This window comes from Vanessa cardui, chromosome 13 (genome assembly GCF_905220365.1).
Source record: "Vanessa cardui chromosome 13, ilVanCard2.1, whole genome shotgun sequence".
NCBI lineage: Eukaryota > Metazoa > Arthropoda > Insecta > Lepidoptera > Nymphalidae > Vanessa > Vanessa cardui.
Window position 1 is genome coordinate 3080563 of NC_061135.1, and position 20572 is coordinate 3101134.

General features: G+C 30.4%; 2 protein-coding genes across 2 annotated transcripts in view; one reads left to right on the forward strand and one right to left on the reverse strand.

The window, feature by feature from the left end:
• The first annotated feature begins 103 nt into the window (after positions 1 to 103).
• On the forward strand, positions 104 to 9108 carry LOC124534844 (survival motor neuron protein). The gene is made up of 7 exons (XM_047110871.1): positions 104 to 278; positions 454 to 601; positions 1046 to 1222; positions 1710 to 1889; positions 2802 to 2911; positions 5317 to 5465; positions 8930 to 9108. The coding sequence occupies exons 1-7, from the start codon at positions 237 to 239 to the stop codon at positions 8955 to 8957; spliced, it is 834 nt and encodes a 277-aa protein (XP_046966827.1). The 5' UTR covers positions 104 to 236; the 3' UTR covers positions 8958 to 9108.
• Positions 9109 to 10025: 917 nt separating this feature from the next.
• Positions 10026 to 20572, reverse strand: part of LOC124534623 — a 34930-nt gene continuing 24383 nt past the window's right edge. Inside the window, exons 2-4 of the mRNA XM_047110563.1 lie at positions 13556 to 13641; positions 11251 to 11566; positions 10026 to 10489 (exon numbers count right to left, since the gene is read on the reverse strand). Coding sequence (XP_046966519.1) covers positions 10381 to 10489; positions 11251 to 11566; positions 13556 to 13641 — 511 coding nt within the window. The 3' untranslated portion in view covers positions 10026 to 10380. The remainder of the gene's footprint in view (positions 10490 to 11250; positions 11567 to 13555; positions 13642 to 20572) is intronic.

The window sequence follows — 20572 nt, forward strand, 5'->3', positions numbered from 1 at the left end:
ACAAGTTATTAAAATGTGTGTCATAACTCATAATATGACTTCTGTGAATTTAAGATTATTTGTTTGAACCTTTTACAAATCTGTCAGTATAACTTGTCAAGTTTTATTTTTCAGAGCGTTACTTCAGTAAACTCTGTGCAAACCCTTTCAAATTTTCAATGTTCAAATTCGGTAACTTTCATTATATTATCAAATAAACTAAAAACGATCATAACGTTATAAAAAAATTGGATAAAATGGAAAAATCTAATATTTTATACGTTAAAGGAATGAATATGGTAAGTAATAATTTGAAAATATTTTATTCTTGTAATTAATATGATACAAATTATACAAAACAAAATTATTTCGTTACGTTTCTTTTAATTGATGTCTCCATCTATCCATTTATAGTGTCTCAAAATACGAAAGGAATGTGAATTATATTAATAGCTGGATAATTACGTTTTTCAGTCGGAATCTGAGAGAGATGAAGAAGAGGTAGAGGATATATGGGATGACAGTAAGCTAAATGATGCTTATGATAAAGCATTGAGAATCGCAAGTGCTGAAGTAGCCAAAAGGGTTGCTATGTCTACTAACACTCCTACCTCCAAAAATGGTATAAATTATAAATAACTTTAATAACAGAAATGTTGTCTATGTGCTAAACAGATACTCAGAAACCACTTGAATATTTTTTAATTAACAAAACAAGCAATATTTACTTTTTTATGTATACAAATAAAATAGAATTTCCATATGATTGCATGTTTCCAAAACAACCTTTCCTCCTTTCATTGTCTGCTTATATTGTTCATATTAATAAATAAAGAGCTATTTATTAACAGTTATTAGTACTCTATGGGGAACTTTTTGTTTTTACATTATTGAAATCTATGAGTCTATAAAAAGATATAAAAATGTTCCAAGCCCTCTCCTTAATGGAAGAGGAGGCCTTATCTCAGCAGTGGGAAATGTACAGGCTGTTACTATTCTATTTATTATATTTTATTCAATACAAGTACATAATAAAATATATGAAGTGAAGATCTTTAAATTACAGATTCAAAAACAAAGACGAAATCTCATTCAAATAACACAAAAAATCAAAGGAAAGAGACAAAAGGTCAATGGAAAGCAGGAATGCACTGTCGTGCAGTGTACGAAGGTGATGGCATAGAATATGAAGCACTCTTGTTGAGGATTATAAATGACAATGAATGTATTGTTAGATTTCTCGGTAAGATTATTTTTATAACTAAATTATAGGTATTAAACCAGCTAAAGCTAAGCTAAGCCATGTCATTGATTCTTTAGTCGTTCCATTGACGGTTATTATTTGTTGTGGCTTTTATTTGTGCCAAGAAGGCAAAGATTATATCGCCAATGTCAGAGATTGAACGGTGAAAAGGTTTAATTTAATTACAGAATAGTAGTAGACTCTCTTTAAACCCATAACCTTAAACAGTACAAAAATAAGTATTTAGATAAACATCTAACATTATTATTTTGATCATGAATAAGAATGATCACAAAAATATTTAGAACTTAATTTTATTACACTCAATATTCCTATTTATATAAAAATTTACAGAGTGGACTAAATAGACAGATTGACAAACATTTTTAGTCTATATCAACAATATCTTCATCTGCCTTCCTACTTAAAATAAATGAATATGCTGTTTTTTTTTTTTTTTTAAAAGCTATTTTTTACTTTGTTTCAGGCTATGAAAACTCTGAAATAGTGTCAATATCAACTCTTAAGGCGTCAATGGGTAAAACAGAAAGGACAAGGCAGATTGAAGAATCATTAGCTGATAAAATAGAGGACGACTCGACAAATTGCTCGTTCAATGTTGAAAAGATGGAATGCAGTGACAGACCTCTTAGTCCCGGTAGTTCAGGTAAGGTGTTAACACAACACAAATCATAATTTGACGATCTCCGTGGTCGAGTGATGTGTACACCGGTTTTCATGGGTACACCACACGGAGGTCCTGGGTTCGATTCCCGGCCGAGTCGATGTAGATTATCATTAGTTTTCTATGTTGTCTTGGGTCTGGGTGTTTGTGGTACCGTTGTTACTTCTGATTTCCATAACACAAGTGCTTTAGCTACTTACATTGGGATCAGAGTAATGTATGTCATGTTGTCTCTTATTTATATTTATAACTATCAATAATATGCTTAATATATTCTACAAATGTATTCTTTGGAAATTTCATATAGTTTGAATAATTTTAATAAGTTATTTGTCATTTAACTTTACCGTTTCATAAAATCAAATTATTTGTAAAAATTACATTGGCTAAGATGGCATATTATTCAATACAAGATTATATATAGATGATAAAAAAGCGTGGTGCGAATACTTGTTGACTTCGCGGTAGGATATATTACATATATAATTGTAATTAACTAACATGACTTTGTATTTTTAAATGTTGAAAAATAACCCAGGAATTTTAGCACAATAAATCGGTCCGCTCTGCATAAAATCCTTCTACGTTATTTTTTAATTGGATTAAGTCGGAGGGTGCCCCCCAAGTATAAAACCGAGTTTCTGTCGGCCGTCTGACCCTCTGACATAATCCAATCGAAAAATCACGTAGAAGGATTTTATGCAGAGCGGATATCTAAAAATTTTGGACTAAAATAGTAACTACTTAGTTTTTAGCGGATTCTTCTAGATAGAATCTTCATTTTGACTTAAGTACCTGAACATTAAGTAGTGCATGAGTTTCGGTTGTTATAATTCTCTTTGTTTAATAACTGACCTCTCTAGTCTTTGTTATAATCTATATGTTTTCTTTCAGTGTCGTTTCAGAAAAAAAAGAAGTTGGGAAAGAAGAAACATGGCCAGAAGCAGATGAACTGCTTCGACTTGCCCGATATACCAATGCCAAATTTTGCACAGCTAAGAAATGTATGTATGGTTAATGTAAACTGTATAATTCTTATGAACCTCCCTGTAAGAGCTTCACACATGTAGAGTAAGGATATATAATAGGTAACATGCAAATATAATATTTATGAAAAATTTCCTATTAAAATGTTAAAGATATGTGAAAACCACTATAAGGTTTATATTTGGTATAATTTGTTTTTTAACAATAATTACGAATTAAAGTAACGTGAAATGGAACGTATTTCAAAACACCAGTTAGCGTTCAGTGACGTCACTCCTGTTATGACTACATATTTGAGGTTATGGTTGTAAAAATAGTGCACATTGCAACGAAAATAACTTGCGTGTATCGGATTAAAATGGGAAGTTAGGTTTGTCAAAGCAGACTCCAGATTCCTCTTTCAGATTGAAATCATTTTTATCTCAGTTTTGTGTCAGAAGTTCCAGTCAAAAACCATTTATTTGAAAACTTTGTAGAAGTATATGAACACATTGGCAAAAAACATACGTCAACAAAGCAGCGTCGGACAGGAGTTACGTCATACGAAATATAGATCCGTTTTCGCGCGAAAATTTAAATTGACATTTTGAACCCGCATTTTGGCAAATTCATAGTAATTTAAAGTGTATTGGTATTTTAAATATACCTGTGATCTATCCTATATGGAGTTCTTTAAAATAAACACAAAAATAAAAATATCGCATCTTCCCTATAGTACATAGAATAGTGGGGCTACTGATCCCTTATTCCCTACTTGCTTACTTTTAGTTACTTCTTGTAGGTACAGTCGGGATAAGAAAAGATTCGTCACTTTAAGATCTGTTTTCGTGTGCTCAGTATGAGCGATAATCTGCTTTACCGATCGAGAATGACATATTGCGCCGCAATTATTTGGTGTTTAGATCCAAAAGGTACTAAGAGTTTGAGACTTGATAAAGGAATGATTTTGAAAACTGACGAAGTTTTCTTACTTAGACTGTATTTCTTAAAATAACGCTTGCCGTATCGGAATTAATTTATTAAGAAATGTTTCAGTGTATATACCAAAACATAAAATGTAATTATCAAATGAAACAATTAAAATTTTCATCCAAATAAAACGCTTACATTTCTACCAATTAATTTAAACATTTCAGTTGATAATATTTTATTAGATTACAAATTAAATAATAGATTTTTGAACCAAATGGGTACTCATATAAGCTTAGCGGTTCGCACGTGATAGTAATTTCAGAATTTAGTTAAAACTAGCTGTGCCCGCGTACTTGTACGCGTTTGAATTTAATAAAAAGAAAATGTTTTTGTAGCCTAAGTTACTCCCTATTATATAAGTTATCTGCCAGTGGAAGTCCCTTTAAAATCGGTCTAGCCGTTCTAGAGATTCGCCGGGACAAACAGACAGACAGACCGATAAAAATTGTCAAAAATGTTATTTCGATATAATTACCGTGTATAAATACATATGCATTGAGTAAAAACGTTCTATTTTAATATTACAAACAGACACTCCAATTTTATTATATATATATGTATGTATTATTATAAGTATAAACATGAATATTCCGTGGTGTTTGCCTGGGTTTGAACTCGCAATCTTTTCTGGGCCACTTGGCTCATGTAACGATAAGGTGGCCAAAATTGTATTCCCCTTTTATTTGGCTATGATCCATGTTGTATTTATTTATTTTCTCTCTGTTTACAATAAAGTATCAAGTAAAGTAATTGAAATAAAGTAACATCGAAACAAAAGGATGAAGAGAAACATTGGTAGCACTAAAGTAGTGATAATCTAAAAAATGGCTAATATTACTTACACTGCAAATGTTTACTATAGGCTATTTGACTGGTTTTTAAAATCCATTTTATATTATTTAGTAGAAGTTAAGGAACCCAGTAAAAGTTGTGTTTTTTATTTCTAGTTTATATTTGCCGAAAACTATCATACTAATAATTCCATATTTAAATAGTGCGCAAAAACGCTACTTGGACAATATGGCCCTGCAATAGGGTCGATGACGTCGCTTTCCTGTATTTTAATCTGTGGTACATATAGTAGAAAAGCAAAGTGACTTCATCATAAGCCCGGCCAATCAGGAGCATATTGTGTCACGTGACATGCTTTTGAAAAAATGCGTTTTTATTTATGGATTTTTGAATAAATTAAGTATTATATTCAACTTTCGTTAGTAATTAAATGCATTTTTAAACTCATAATATACACTGATTACAATAATTATATTTATTTTTCGCGTTGTCAAATAGCCTACAGATAAATAAAAACTACAGAAAAATTGTGAAAGGTCAGGGGGGGGGGGGGGTTGCATAGCCCTTTAATACTATGTGTCGATTTTCTTGTTAAGCGCTAGGATTAGCTCCGGTCTCTTTCTGCCAATGTTATTCAAACATGTGACATTAATTTCAGCTTGGGACAATGGATATGCCGATCCCACCCCCACCACCGATGAGTCTTCCCCGTTGTGAAGTTGATTCGGAGGAGCAAGCGGTATCCTCAATGCTACTCAGTTGGTACATGAGCGGATACTACACGGGTTTATATCAAGGAATGAAACGGTAAGAATGCTACCATCACTAATTTAACAAGAACAAAATATTGTAGTTACCTATGAATTTATAAATTACATATCAAAAATTAATGTGGTATTACTAAAATAAAAAAGTAAAAAAAATGTGCTATGCTCTATGTAAATCGTTAAATAGAAAAAAATAATTATAAAACTATTAAGAAACAGACCTTTTTTTTGTTAATATGTTGGAACATCAGTTAAACAACTGTTTTTTTTTTACAAAAATATATAAAAATAGAAATGTTGCCTGCATTGAAAATAGAATTTGTTATCTAATGAATAAGTTCTGGAGTAAGTGTTATTTCACATGATTTTAACATCATTAAAAAAATACATAGCAGCGACTGATGTACAAATACAATAGACAAAATATACTTCTTCCTCAAAGCATGTTATTCAGTTTATTTTTGATATATAAATAGTTCACTGTCACATTTTGTTAGAAATAATATGAACTGTGAAACACTAACACCCGTATTTATAGACAAGTAACTACTTGATGCTAAGTAATTTCTTAATGAAGTCATTACTTGAGATTAGAATTCTTAATTACCAAATTATATTCTATAATCGAGCAACACCCATTACTTACTTGAGCAAATGTTTAAGTCATACTTGACGTTTAGTTGTGAATTCTATGTGGCAACACTTCGCGCCTGCGTTTCGTTTCATTAATAGGTAAACATAAAATCTAGATTATTTAACACGATCTAGCAATAACCTTTTGGATTTTACTTTATTTGATATTCATATTAGTAATAGAGTTATTTAAAGTATATCGATTTGTACAAATTAAATAATAATTTAATCGGTACAAAAAATAATGTTAGGAGAGACAAAACGTTTGACATGATAACCTTACCAAATTTAAATGTTTACTTTTACCTAACGGGTTATATGACGACTCGTGATTTTTTACTTAGAAAGGTTATGCATTCATTTCTTTCTTAAAAAAAGTCCCTACCGTGTCGGTGCATTGAATTTATTTCTGAATACCTTTTTGCCAATAAAGTATATCTTATTATCTATACTGCGTTAATTTTAAAATGCAAGAAACTGATAGAAAAAGACCGTTTTCTACTTTAGAAAAGGATTTATTTTTAAATTAATTATATGAATCACAACAGTTTTGGAGAAACGAAACCTCTTCTTAAAACAATCCTCCGAATAGTCATTAAATGGATCCACATCACGAAAGTAAACTTTGGGATTTCTAGGTTCAGGCGTTTCTATTTCTTCTAATATATTATTGTCTATAACAACAAAAACTTCTTCGATGCCATTCATTTTGAGAAATGGAAAGTTTGGAACTTTCCATTTTCAAAATATTCAACAAAATAACCTTAAAACGTACAGAGAGAATAGTACTTCACCTCAAAAGTAATGCTCGAGTAAAGAAAACGATGACTATTACTTGGCTGAGAATTCTAACTTTTGACAGTTCTATCTTCGATCAATGACTTAACTATAGAATAAAAATTGTTACTTAAGTAATTACTTTTACTCAAGTACTTACTTTTACTTGTCTATAAATACGGGTGTAAAACTATGGTGAATCTATGGTATAAATTTCACTAAACAATGCACGGGAAATCCATCAGAAATTTGTCTTGCAGATTTTGTTTCTTCTCTAATCAGAAAGTATTGGTGTTCTCTACCCCTTGACTCGTCTCTCAATCTCCTGATAAGTCAGCCATTCTGTGTCTGAATAATTAATATCGCACAATGTGTGATTTATGGTAACCGGGATTATTGCTAACTATAAATTTCAAAGTACACTAACGCGAATTCTAATATCACTGTGCGTTTAATAATTTTGATGTGGACTCATAAAATAATTCTCTAATCTAGCCAACAAAGGAATACGGCTCTCACCAAAAGTAATGTTATATACCACCAAAGCAAAATGTAAGTTGTATAGATAGCATATATCATCGATACTAATATTATAATAGGGTATATGCGATATTTTTATTTTTGTGTTTATTTTAAAGAACTCCATATAGGATAGACCACAGGTATATTAAAAATCCAAAACACTCTATTTTACTGCAAAAAAATCCGGTTTCAAAATGTCATTTTTTAAATTTTCGCGCTAAAACTGATCTATATTTCGTAATACGTCACTCCTGTCTGTCACTGGCCCATTAATCGTACTTGTCTTCACTGGCTTTCGTTGATATACTTTTTTTGTAAAAATTTAGAACGGACTCTTTGATACTCCGAAAATAGCCGTATTTACGTATGTTTTGTGCCAATTTGTTCAACTACTTTAAAGTTTTCAAATCAATGGTTTTTGAGTGGACCTTCTGACACAAAACTGAGAAAAAAGGTGTTTTCAAGCTGAAAAGAGGAATCTGGAGTCAGTTTCGACAAACCCGACTTCCATTTTTATTCGAAATACGCAATTAATTTTCGTTTCAATGTTTACTTTTTTTTACAACTAGAACCTCAAATAAGTAATCGTAACAGGAGTGACGTCACTAAACGCAAATTAGTGTTTTGAAATACGTTCCTTTTCGAGTTACTTTAATTCGTAATTATTGTTAAACAACATTATATCAAATATAAACCTTAATATTTTTTTAACATTATAATAGTAAAATTTTCATAAATATTATATTTGCATGTTCCCTATTGCGAGAGTAACTCTGTATATCGGTGTATCGGTTGCCTTTTCATGACTAAACCAATTTTTTTTTAAATTTGCCATAAAATAAGCTTGAACCTCCAAGCAAGAGCATAACCGCAGGTGACAATTAGTTTCATATGTAAAATGATGGAAGGAAATTAGGCATGTGTCCGATATAATCTAACTAATCAGATAATAAGTCATCAATATAATAAATAACTATGAATATCGTTCTGCTACATCATTGGATTCAAAAACATGCTTATAAAAATCTTCCTGTCTCTCTTTATCGTTACGGTTTCCTGTCTGTGAGAAAGAGATGAAGCGAATGTGAAACAGATTTCGATATCACATTCGGTTTATCTCTTTCTTACAATGTAAAGTTAGACAAAGACAGCATGATGTCTGAAATCATACATCAGCATCGATATTTAATCCGTTTTACAATGTCACAAAATTCGAATATCGAAAAATGAAATATCTATTTTGTTACTTGTATAAAAAGTATTCTAATGTAGTACTTTGGAAGAGCTAGCCCCACTCATACATCTGACATACTGTCCAATACAATAAATAATAATTGAGATGAAGACATCAATAATTTTTAAAAACAAATCCTTAAAAATTGTTTTATTAATATATCAAATATACTAAGATATTTTAACAAACATTATATATAAGAATTTATTGTCAAATTATAAGTATAAAACCACCGAAAATTCTTTATATTATATTTCTTTAACATGAATATTTATAGTGTATAATGTAAAAAAATTGTTAATATAGTAGTATTAATCATATATCGTTTTTTTTTTCAGGGCAAGAGAAGGGCGAAGGAATCATTAACAAATATGTTTTTAAATAAAGTTTATTTTTAAGTCACATAACATAAACTAGAAATAAAAATAGAAAATGTTGTTATCAATTAAAAATAAATTAAATTATGCCTCCAGTTTCTGTTTAACTATGTACAAAATATACATTTTGATACTCTGAATCGTGTTTTTATTCCTGATTGGTGGGTTCAATAAAAACAGACTATAAATGTCACTCATCAAATAACACAGACTATAAATATACTTTTAATGACATAAGCCATCCAGTTTCAGCAGTTATAAAAAAAAACACTAAAATATATTAATTGTTCTTTCCAATTTTTACATTTCAGAATATCTTTTACCAAACAATTACTGATATATAAATTAAAAATATTTTGCTTTTTTTTTATTTGTTAGGCCAAGGTACGTTAAAATATAGAAGATTAAACTTAATAAAACTTATAATAATAAAACATGGCAATGTGAGTCTTATTATTTAAAATAAAATAAGAAACAATATTTACATTTATAACCATAATTTACAAATATCGTATAGTTCACTTCAATTATATTTGTAGGAATTTAAAAAGTTTTAATAATTATTATTATTCGAAATTATTTTTGTTTTCTATTAGGAATAATAAGATTACAAATTCATTGAAATGTACCATAGATGTGTAGGATTATTTCAATAAGTCAAAATAACTATTATAATTGAACAATTATACATAGCTGACTTACTTTTTTTAACAGTAATATTTATATATTCAAATCAATTGAAGTATTATTCGCGTTTTCTGTTATGTATTATATAACAAAAAAAAGTTTATATATTAACATTTCTCAGTCAGGAGATAAATATTTATAGCTAGTATGCATGTTGAGTTTATAATATAGAATTTATATCGTTATTTATTTTAAAAACTTTTTTTTAATTTAACAGTCAACATTTCATTGTTTCTTTAATATCAATTACATTAATAAAAAAAATACTTTTATAAAAGTGAAGTATTATACATTTCAGATTTAAGTATGTATTTAATATTTTCTGAAAACTTCTAGAAATGTTTTAATCTAAGGCACCATCTTTATCTTTATTGCCTTTATTTCTAACTCTTATTTAAAAAGTCAATAGTAAAAAGCTCAATTAGTACAATCGAAGTTATTTTTTATTATTATCAATATCTATGAATCGTTGCAATCATAAATATTGTTGTATATGATCACACAATGATTTACATAACTCACTTCAACAGTTATAGTTTTTAATTGTAGAATGAATTGAATATAACTACTAATGGAATAGTAGGGATTAATCAATGATATCCAACATGTGTATACAATTTGACATCACTTGTCAAAAGATCCTATTTAAATGGTGTATCAAATACATCAATGGAAAATGTGGAGTATTACCCTAGCTGTGTATCACACTGTTCGTGACTCAAGACTCAAACGAGGGTACTCAGTTCGTGAGCGTCATGGCTGAGGTCGACGGTAGCGGCGGGCACTCCAGGTGTGGCCTCGCCAGCTCCCCCTGGAGGAGTGCTGGTGGGTGGTCTGGAATTACAATTCGCTTTTAGTGATGACGTAACGCATAGACACCGATACATGTCACTGTGTAAGATAGACAAGTATATGGAGTTAAAGTGTTGTCATTTAAAAAATATAAATATTGAGAATGTGTATTGATGGTCAGTGACAAATACGCTCTTTTCATTCAAAATTAAATTCAAAATTGCTCTAGCTTAAGTTTTGGTAACAATGATTAGAAAAATTATGACTATTCCTAACATCATCAGTACCATCAACCTTGGGTAGTAGATGTTATATCTTGTGCCGGTAATCACATATACGGAGTACGCAAAGGCTTCGCACAAAGCCCTATAAACACGACAGTTATTCCCTATAATATAATTATAAGTCCTTCTTAGGGCAGGGTATCCGCTTCTATAATAAAATTCCGCAGACATTTTTAACTTTGCCGTTTAGTAAATTCAAATCGTTTGTAAAAAATACATGAAAAAGCATATTATTCAATACAAGATTTTATAGATGATAAAAAAGCGTGGAACTAATTATCTGTTGACTTCCACGCAGGATATAATTAATTTAAACAATTGTATTTAACTAACATGACTTTGTATTTTTAAATGTTAAAATATAGTAACTACTGAATTTCTTGCCGGTTCTTCTTGGTAGAATCTACTTTCCGAAACGGTGGTAGCTTCACTTGGTTGTAAAATGACGATTCAAAAGTGCTGGTAAAAGCCTACTTGAATAAAGTTTATTTTGATTTGATTTGAAAGAAGTAAACTCACCTAATAATGTAGGGTCCGCCTTGCTGCAAGAGCGTTATCGGATGCGTATACGGGGCTGCAGTCATGCTATGGAAACTCAAATTGCCGCCCGTGTTATTCAAGTGCCCGTTTCCCATTATCACTCCATTCGACGTGTGATTTGTCGTATTCAAGTCTGGTGTCCGAAATGCCTTCACCAGATTCGTCTTCTCCTTCTGCCATACGAACACGTTGTGGACCATCGCGCAGCCGCAGAATACTATCCCCACGCCGATGAATACGGACGTAACGATGGCTGGCGTGGAGTGGAATTGTATGAAGGTGTAGAGTATTATACCTGGAATAATAAAATAGTAAGTTGAAAATCAGGCAATAATTAAATCATTTGATGCTGCGCTTTAAGCGCTGCATTTTTTTAGGTACTGGGTTCAAACTCCAAGTCACGCCAATAGGCTATTTGACTATTTTTTAAAATCTATTATTTAGCAGAAGTTAAGGAACCCAGTAAAAGTTGTGTTTTTTATTTCTAGTACATATTTGCCGAAATTTATCATATTAAAAATTCCACATTTAAATAGCGCGCAAAAACGCTATATACTTATTTTATATATAATCGCTATTTTATGGCGATGCAATGGGGTCGGTGACATCACTTTCCTGTATTTTAATCTGTGGTACATATAGTGGAAAAGCAAAGTTTACAAGAAAGTGACTTCATCAAAAGCCCGGCCAATCAGGAGCGTGTTACGTGAAAAACGTTTGAAAATATGCATTTTTATTTATTGATTTTTGAATAAATTAAGTATTATTTTCAAGTTTCGTTAGTAAATTACCATTTTTAAACTCATAATATACACTGATTACAATAATTCACAATTTATTTTTCGAATTGTCAAAAAGCCTATTGTAGCAAGTTAAAGCATGAAAGTGTTTAAGCTCTAGTGCCTCAGAAAGCACGTAAGCCGTTGTTTATGCACCTGAAGTTTTCCAGCCCTGTAGAGTTTCCCACATCTGATTATCAACGACCTCCTATTTGTAAAGCTGACTTGGGTATCTATGCAGTCAAAATAATTTTGAAAATGCAGTTTCTTATCATTTATATAAATTGATGTCATTTAAAAAAAGTAAATTAAAAGTTCTTCATAAAATTATACTTAGCCACAAAAAATACAAATGAAATGGATTTAATTAAAGTTTTAATGATTGTTCAAATATTTAAGATGGCATTTATTTTAAAGTATAATATTCGAAAAATTATCGAGTAATAATTTATTCAGTTAAAAAGGATTAAAAACGTTTTTAGTCTCATTACTGATTTAATTTTTTTATCTTATTTCATTGCGTTTTTTGGTTTATTTTTTTTATTTTCACGGACCAAACTAAGTTACATACTTAACATTTAACAAAATCAATAACTTCGTATTGGGTCTCTAATTTTCTAATAGACTAACTACACATACATTTAATATACAGTTGGAATCTTTGCTCACTACGATGATAGCGTCGTCAATCATAATACGTATTTTATAAAAAAAATCAATAATTATTCATGATAATAATATTTTATTTCAAATAACGTGTTTAATACTCGATAATATGTAATAATATTTTTTTTATACTGGCAATAATTAAAAATAATTAATTGACACTTTTGTAGAGGTTCCATGTATTTAGATTTCTACGGAAATTGTTTTCATTTGATAAACATATATTTCTAGTAGCATCTAAAATTTATTATATCCAATAAAAAATGTTTCTATTGTAATAATTTTCTTGAAATCATTTAGAAACAATTTTAATTCCGGCTACCGTATTTAGTTCGCATTAAAAATTTGATACGTATGTTTTCATTATATACCAAAGCAATCCAGTTTAACACGATTTATCTCATGCGAAATTGAATTCAAATGAGCATCTCGATTGGAATTCCCTTCCTAAGTTCTTTATCTGTCAATTGACAGCCTCCCGCGCCGGATCAAAGATGAACAGCTGACCCGCTGGTTTATAAGTAATGTAAAAATTTAAAACATGAATAAATAAACTGACATTTATGTTAAGAGCAACATAAATTGTATGTTAATGAATACTTAATGTTTATTAATAATAATTATGAGCCGACATACCATAGTGGATTTTAATTTATATTTTTAAGTGAAAATTTACTAGAAAGTTTTCATGTCTTAAATAGATGTTGTACCAATGTGTCATGTCAACCAACCTCACCAACCTGTATGGTTGTTTCTATTGCCAATATAATATGACTGTCCAAGTAATTGCACACTAAGTATATGTAAGTATATGTATATTTATAATTTAAAATGCTTACCCGTCAAAAATACCGGAATCGAGATAAAAAAGCCTCCAACAGCACAGACTCTTGTAATTGCAGATTTTTGCAGATATTTGTTCGACCTGGAAATAAAAATGAAACACTATTAAATTTAGCCAGAACATGAATTATAAAACCATTCAAAACAAAAATATATAGTACGATGTGGCATCGGCTAATTCAATAAAACCGATTACTGCTGATTTATACAACCAATAGAAATAGCTCCCTTTCGCGCAATTCGACGCTATATATTCTTAGGTAAGTTCAACCCGAAAAAGCATGTATATGTATATCGACCTATCAAATTGACAAATATATTAGGACATATGATATTACAAGTTATTACATTTGTATAAAGATCATATAGCGTATTTAATTCGGATGTGATCGGTTTTACGAATTGTGTCGATGCTACATCAGTTGTGTATATGTTGTTGTATTCATGTAAATTTTTCTGAATTTTAAATGTTTAGTAAGTATATCACCAAGGGTTGTAAAATTTTGTTATGGCGTAGTTTAGATAATTTATAACATATAGCCTATTTCATTGAAGAAGGTAAAGTTATATAGGCTATCAATATGTTATAATTGAAATGGGTGTAGTTCAATGACTTAATATGAATGCAAATGGCACATACGTCTTCTCGGTATAGAGATTTGTTAATGTGTAACCATTTAACATAAGACAGACTATCCAATCTACCTTCGTTTTGTAAATAAAAAAAATACGTTTTTATGAAGATGATTTAAGTCAGAGGGGTATACATATAAAATTAATAAAGATTATTTTATGGCTTATAGATTAATAATGATAAGCACAAATGCATGGCTTAAGCATGACTCAGACCACATATACAAACTCGTTTGAGCATTAACGGATCCACACCTGTTCTTAATATTATATTCTTGATAAATAAAACAGGATTTGCTTAATTTTAGCAATTGTTTTCAAAGGAATATCAGATTTTATTTTTGTTAATTTCTTTAGTAATGTTTACAAATATTTGACTTGGTTATGCCTAAGTGAATTTACAATACTTGATTGGTTTAGAACCAAATGTCTAAGTTACTAATGGTATAGCTTTCCTAGCTTTTTAGAATCTGGTCAAGTTTATGATCATCTATTTACAACTGTCTTATTACAGAAACTAGGTATATATACCATCTCATCATAACATCTTAGATCCTGTGGTCGGCAGCACTTTGATAAGTAATGGCTTACTTTTTGCAGCGCTATTATTTCACGATACATGATGACTTTAAAGCAAATAGGTTGAGTACTCATTTCATTTATGACGTATCTTCCTGTAGTTTATTTATAAATATATTGCATTCATGTGTACCTAAGTCGTATCAGATTTTTTTTAAAAGCGCTCTTTAAGATTGGATTGAATTTAAAATAATTGTAAGTGATTACGGAGGGTTCACTTTAAAAATAGGGTTGAATTTTTTAAGTTATAAAATTAAGTACGGAATAATGTATTTAAGTCATTACTGCTACAGTCAATGTGATCGAAGCGAACGGAGATATCTCCAGAACGCCTCCACCTACTTAGGGTAGATTAAAGTTATGCTTGTTGCTATAGTAGCTGCAATAGTAACTTTGAAATATTAAATAATAAACAAACAATGATCTTTTGATATTTGTTGCCATTTATCATTATTATAATAATATTTATTTTTGTGTAACAATGTTATGCACTCATTTGTTTATTTCTACCAACTAAATCTGAAGTCACTTTCGTTGTCAGTGCATTTTAACATGTTTTCTCTGAAAACGTCAAGAAACAACCGACAACCCTAATTACGATGCCAACAAAATGAGACGTAAACTGTTTTGCAGAAACTTAAATAAGCTTAATGACATTTTAATTTTGTTTCGTTGTACATTTTTAAAGAACATTGTTTTTTAAACTTTCTCAGATAATCATTTTAAAATATTGCGTTTAATTTATATTCGAACTTAACATTAAGATGAATACGTTAAAGATATACACATGTATGTATTCAATAAGATTATTAAAATAAAAAACCAATGAGAACGAAGCACATTTTTTAAAGTTAAAATTAAAGAAGTAAGTGAGTAAGTAAGCTTGGGCGCTAGTTCTGCTAACAAATTATCAAAATCAAAATATTCTTTATTTTAATAGGTTTATATAATAATTTTTGAGTCGTCATGACGTGTTGTATTAAATGTAAAGACCAGTGAGAAACTCAGTAACTACTTTTAATTACAGAATATACCAGTAAATAAAACGGTAAAAAAATATTGTACTTAACAATATTTTTTTATAAATATTGTCTATAAATCAATAAATATATATATCCACGTATTATAGAAACGAAAACCTTGCCCCGTGAAAGGTGTATTAACTTTGCGAAGTTAGACAAAAGGTTTTTTTAGTTTACCTTTCCTCTCGTATCTATACAACGATTGTCTATTGGAAAACTACATAATATTATTGTAAACATGTATAACATAAGTATACCCACTTTATTAAAAACATCACGAAGGAATTCTCAAGCTCCAATATTATAAGTATCTTTTTTTATCTAGTTTTAATATTTTTAGCGTTACTCAAATCAAAATGCTGTCAGAGATATCTAATCAGAATACTATGAAAGTAACAAAAATATTCTAAACGAGTAGAATCAACATAAATTAACTGACTAAAATTTTAACTACGTAGACACAGTTCCAATTGTGTCTCCTTGTCAAGAATGACAAATGACGATTTCACTGAAGCTTTGAGTCTAAAGTGATTCCTAGAAAATCAGTATCAGCTACAAATAGTTCACTATTATTTAAAGTTAACTTTAAATTTTACTGTCATACATTAGATAAAGCAAATAGTACGTATTTTGGTATTTTTAGCATTTATAACTAAATTACTTTTGTAAACCAACAGTGATTATTTGATTGCTTACTTTGACATAATTAAATTGTTTCCTATCAACTTTATAAATAATACGTATCTGTAACAAACAATACAATATCACAAATAACTTTAACATCAAAATAATGCTCATTTATATGCAACAAAAATAAAAAATTACCCAAAATTTATCCTTGTGGATCACTTTATCGTAATCGAATCGAGACGTCAGTCGCTCAGCCGTTTTCCTATTCTCTAACACACAGTACAGTCAGCTCGACGTTGGATGGGAATAGAATCGTAAACGTATCGTAACCGTTATATGTCAGTACTAGCTATACCCCGCCCGCTTCGCTGGGCATTAGTCGCAAAAAATATATTTTTAATTTTGTAAATAATTACTGATCATTAACAATTTACAAATAATAAAGCAACAAATCAAGAAACATTCGAGATCTAATCAAATTCTTTAAAAAAAATATATTTTAAATTCGTCATCATCATCATCATCTATCTAGGTACGATAAAAAATTTAATTAAATTTCTATAGTCTGTAAAAATTGAAAAAGAAGAGTACAGATAGCCCAGTGGTGATTCATGTGCTTAATTTGTCTTTATAATTCATCTCGTCCTCAGCGGAGAAGGAAAATCATCGTGAGGAAACCTGCATGTGACAAATTTCATAGAAATTCTGCCACATGTGTATTCCGCCAACCCGCATTGGAACAGCGTGGTGGAATATGTTCCAAACCTTCTCCTTAAAGGGAGTGGAGGCCTTTAGCCCAGCAGTGGGAAATGTACAGGCTGTTACTTTACTTTTACTTTTAGTCTGTAAAAGTTTGCATCAAACCAACACGTCTTCTTTTATCCGCTTCTATCGAATATCAATGTTATTACATTTACAACCTTGTCAATACTTGCGAACGTACGTCAAAGCATCCTGAGCATATTCGTGCATATATCTTGGACTTCCACTGTACGAAGATCTTTGGCCAATATCAGCAGATACTACATCATTTGATATTGTATCTCATAAATAAATGTACTCTTTGGCTCAGAGTTTTGATTTGTTGTATCGAATGTGGTTTTAATCGTTCGTTCACGACCATAGCGTACATGTCAACAATTAATTGTTAAAACAGTTGACGACACTTCAGAATATGGTTTGATTGATTATCTCTAATCATTATACGATATGCAAAAAAATCCATACAACTAACTCTTCGATGTCACAGAGCCTGTCGTGAGAATATTTTGATACAGTCCGAGATGATATCCATCTATAATTGGATAATCGTAATAATTGTCATACGATTGATGTGTTACAGCGACACCTTGATTGTTTTTGTGTCGCTTAATGATAACGTTACCTCGTTTTGTAATTGCTGTACCGACAACTACAGCTGCGACTTCAGGAGCTACGGCAGCATTAAAATGCCTTTCATGCTCTGCATTCAATGGCGTTCTATCTGCATTGATAATGACTTTGAATCATTTGTTGTTTCAACTTCTAGAGCAGTTTTAAAATATGTAACTAACTAATCATAAAGCATACCTAATCCTAAATTTAGCGATAATTTCTCGATTAGTTGTGGTACTGAACATGCATCGAAGATCAATCTTTTTCTACGTTGTCCATGGAATAAAAGTCCAGAAACTGGAGATTTTATTTAGACACTGGAAGAAGTGAACCAATCATATGATACACTTTAAACGTAGACGCGAAATTATTGTATTGTACAATATTTGTTGCTCCAAATGATGTCATTTCAAAGTAAGAATTGTAATTTCTAATATGCTTAAGGAAATATTCAGACTCCTCAGTAGTTCCCGTAACGTAGATAAGAAGAGGTTCTGGTGGTTCAACCAGTTGTGGTAAATACATTTTGCCAGTGGATTAGCACTATACCAGCAGTTTATTTTAAACATCATAGCGTGACAATATGGGCATTGAACCAATGATCACATCGGGATTTATTGAGATTGGTTCTAGTTCTTGACTTAGTTTATTTTAATCGTTGATCATCCAGTCGTTGGGCTCGCTCGTCAGGTTTTTCAGTATCTCTTGATGAAGATGCTTGTTCGAAGATCTGGAATTTGATCATTACGTTGACTAACTGTTTTGGCAACTCTCAAAATAGAAAATCGGATTCTATTTGTTTCTAATTGTATTTATTGTTGGTTTGTTGTTTCCGTAGCTCTTTTGGATGAAGTTGCGCATATATCGTTGATGTTCCGATCTTTTGTTTCTTCAATGGCATGGTGGTTTCTATTTATATAAATTATTTGATTCAATGATGATCAATGATTTTCATTTTTTATTTCATACTTATCGGTTGAACGGCATAGAAATCCATCTGTTGGTTATTTTTAATGATACGGATGTAATAATCACTTTCTCCGTGAAAAAATAGCACATGTTTTTCGGTGCATCTGTTCTCGAGTTATAGCAGTACATACAGACAGACAAAAATGTCTAAAATGGTAAAAATTATGTCAGTCAATCATAAAAAGAATACTTATGACGAATTACGACAAAAATAAGTGTACAGAGAGACTCTATAGATTTATTTATATTTATATGAGACTCTAGTAATATAGATTTAGTATTCACGTGCGATAGCTTTATTATTAGCGTATTTCATATATAACTTTGGTGTTTCTATACCGATTCCTATGTTTCTTTTTTATGGAATAGTTAATACTGTTAACTTTTTTAATTTGGGATAATTGAGAGTGTTATAAACACAGGAATAGACAAATATAATCAGAAAGCTTGGAACTATTAAGCTATTGGGAGTGACACGGGTTATTGTGAGTCAACCATAAAAGATAGACAAAGGCTGTCATGGGATATTTTTTACATAATTTTAAGGAGAACATTTCCGTAATACACAAATTCTATGTAGCTTTAACCATTAATGTTGTACACGCGACGGAAGCTTAAAATATGGAGTAACTTCTCCCGTTTTCTGACATTTCCGTTAACTGCTCTGTTCCTATTGACTGTAGCGTGATGAAAAGTATACTATAACCAGCTCAGGCGTATGAAAAATAATTGTACCAAGTTTGGTTAAAATCCGTCGAGTAGTTTTTGTTTCTATAACGGTTATACGGACAGACAGACAGACAGACAAAAATTTTACTGATTGCATTTTTGCCATCAGTATTGACCCCTTTTCAACCTCTGATAGTTATTTTGGAAAAATATTTCATGTACAGAATTGGCCTCCCTACAGATTTATTATAAGTATAGATAATAAGACCCCAGTATATCATAAGATAAATACACCACACTGCGTATTTGTAGAAATCTTAGTCAATAGTTTAGAAGAAAAATGCTAGCATGCTATTAAATGAAAAAAACATGCATGTAATACGTTTTTAAACAACAAAAACATTTAGAAGTTATGCTACTTTATTAAAACTAATAGCATGGTTTTCAACAATAACAAATATATTTCAGTAATCTCGGTTTTTTATACAAGATTGTCTGTCTCCGCCAAACTGTATCTTGATAAATTATTGAAACATAATATTCAATAAAATTTCATTAAGTGTTGTTTACATAAGTTCGAAAATAAAAATAATGCTAAAAAACTATTTATTTCCCGACGGTAACCAACGAAGCGTGTACAGAGACAACTGTCGACACGTACACATGTCGAATAACCGCCTTTTTGCAACGGTTCCGAACAGTTATGGATGCGCTGTAATATGGTATTATCCTCTCACATAATAATTAGCAAAGAAGGAAAACTGTTTCCTACATTTCAATTTACATTTATAACGGGCAAATTCCGAATGACGTTTTTGAATTTGCTTTTCAATTCAACTCAATTCTTAGTTTAATGGCTTTTAGTTGTGCCGGCAAGGTACAGATTATTTCGCCAATGTGACGTGGGATGGAGAAGACACAGAAGACAGAGAATGAGATTGATCGGTACGGTTGAGACACTAAACTCAATTGAATTTTAAAGTCAAGAATAGTAGTATTAATTTCCTTGTTAATCCTTAACCTAGATCAACACAAACATTCAGAGTTAATAATAGGATAATTAAAAAAATAGTTGTTAGTATCCTAAACTATATATGTAATAAAATATGAAAAATTGGACTATTCACAACTTAATTT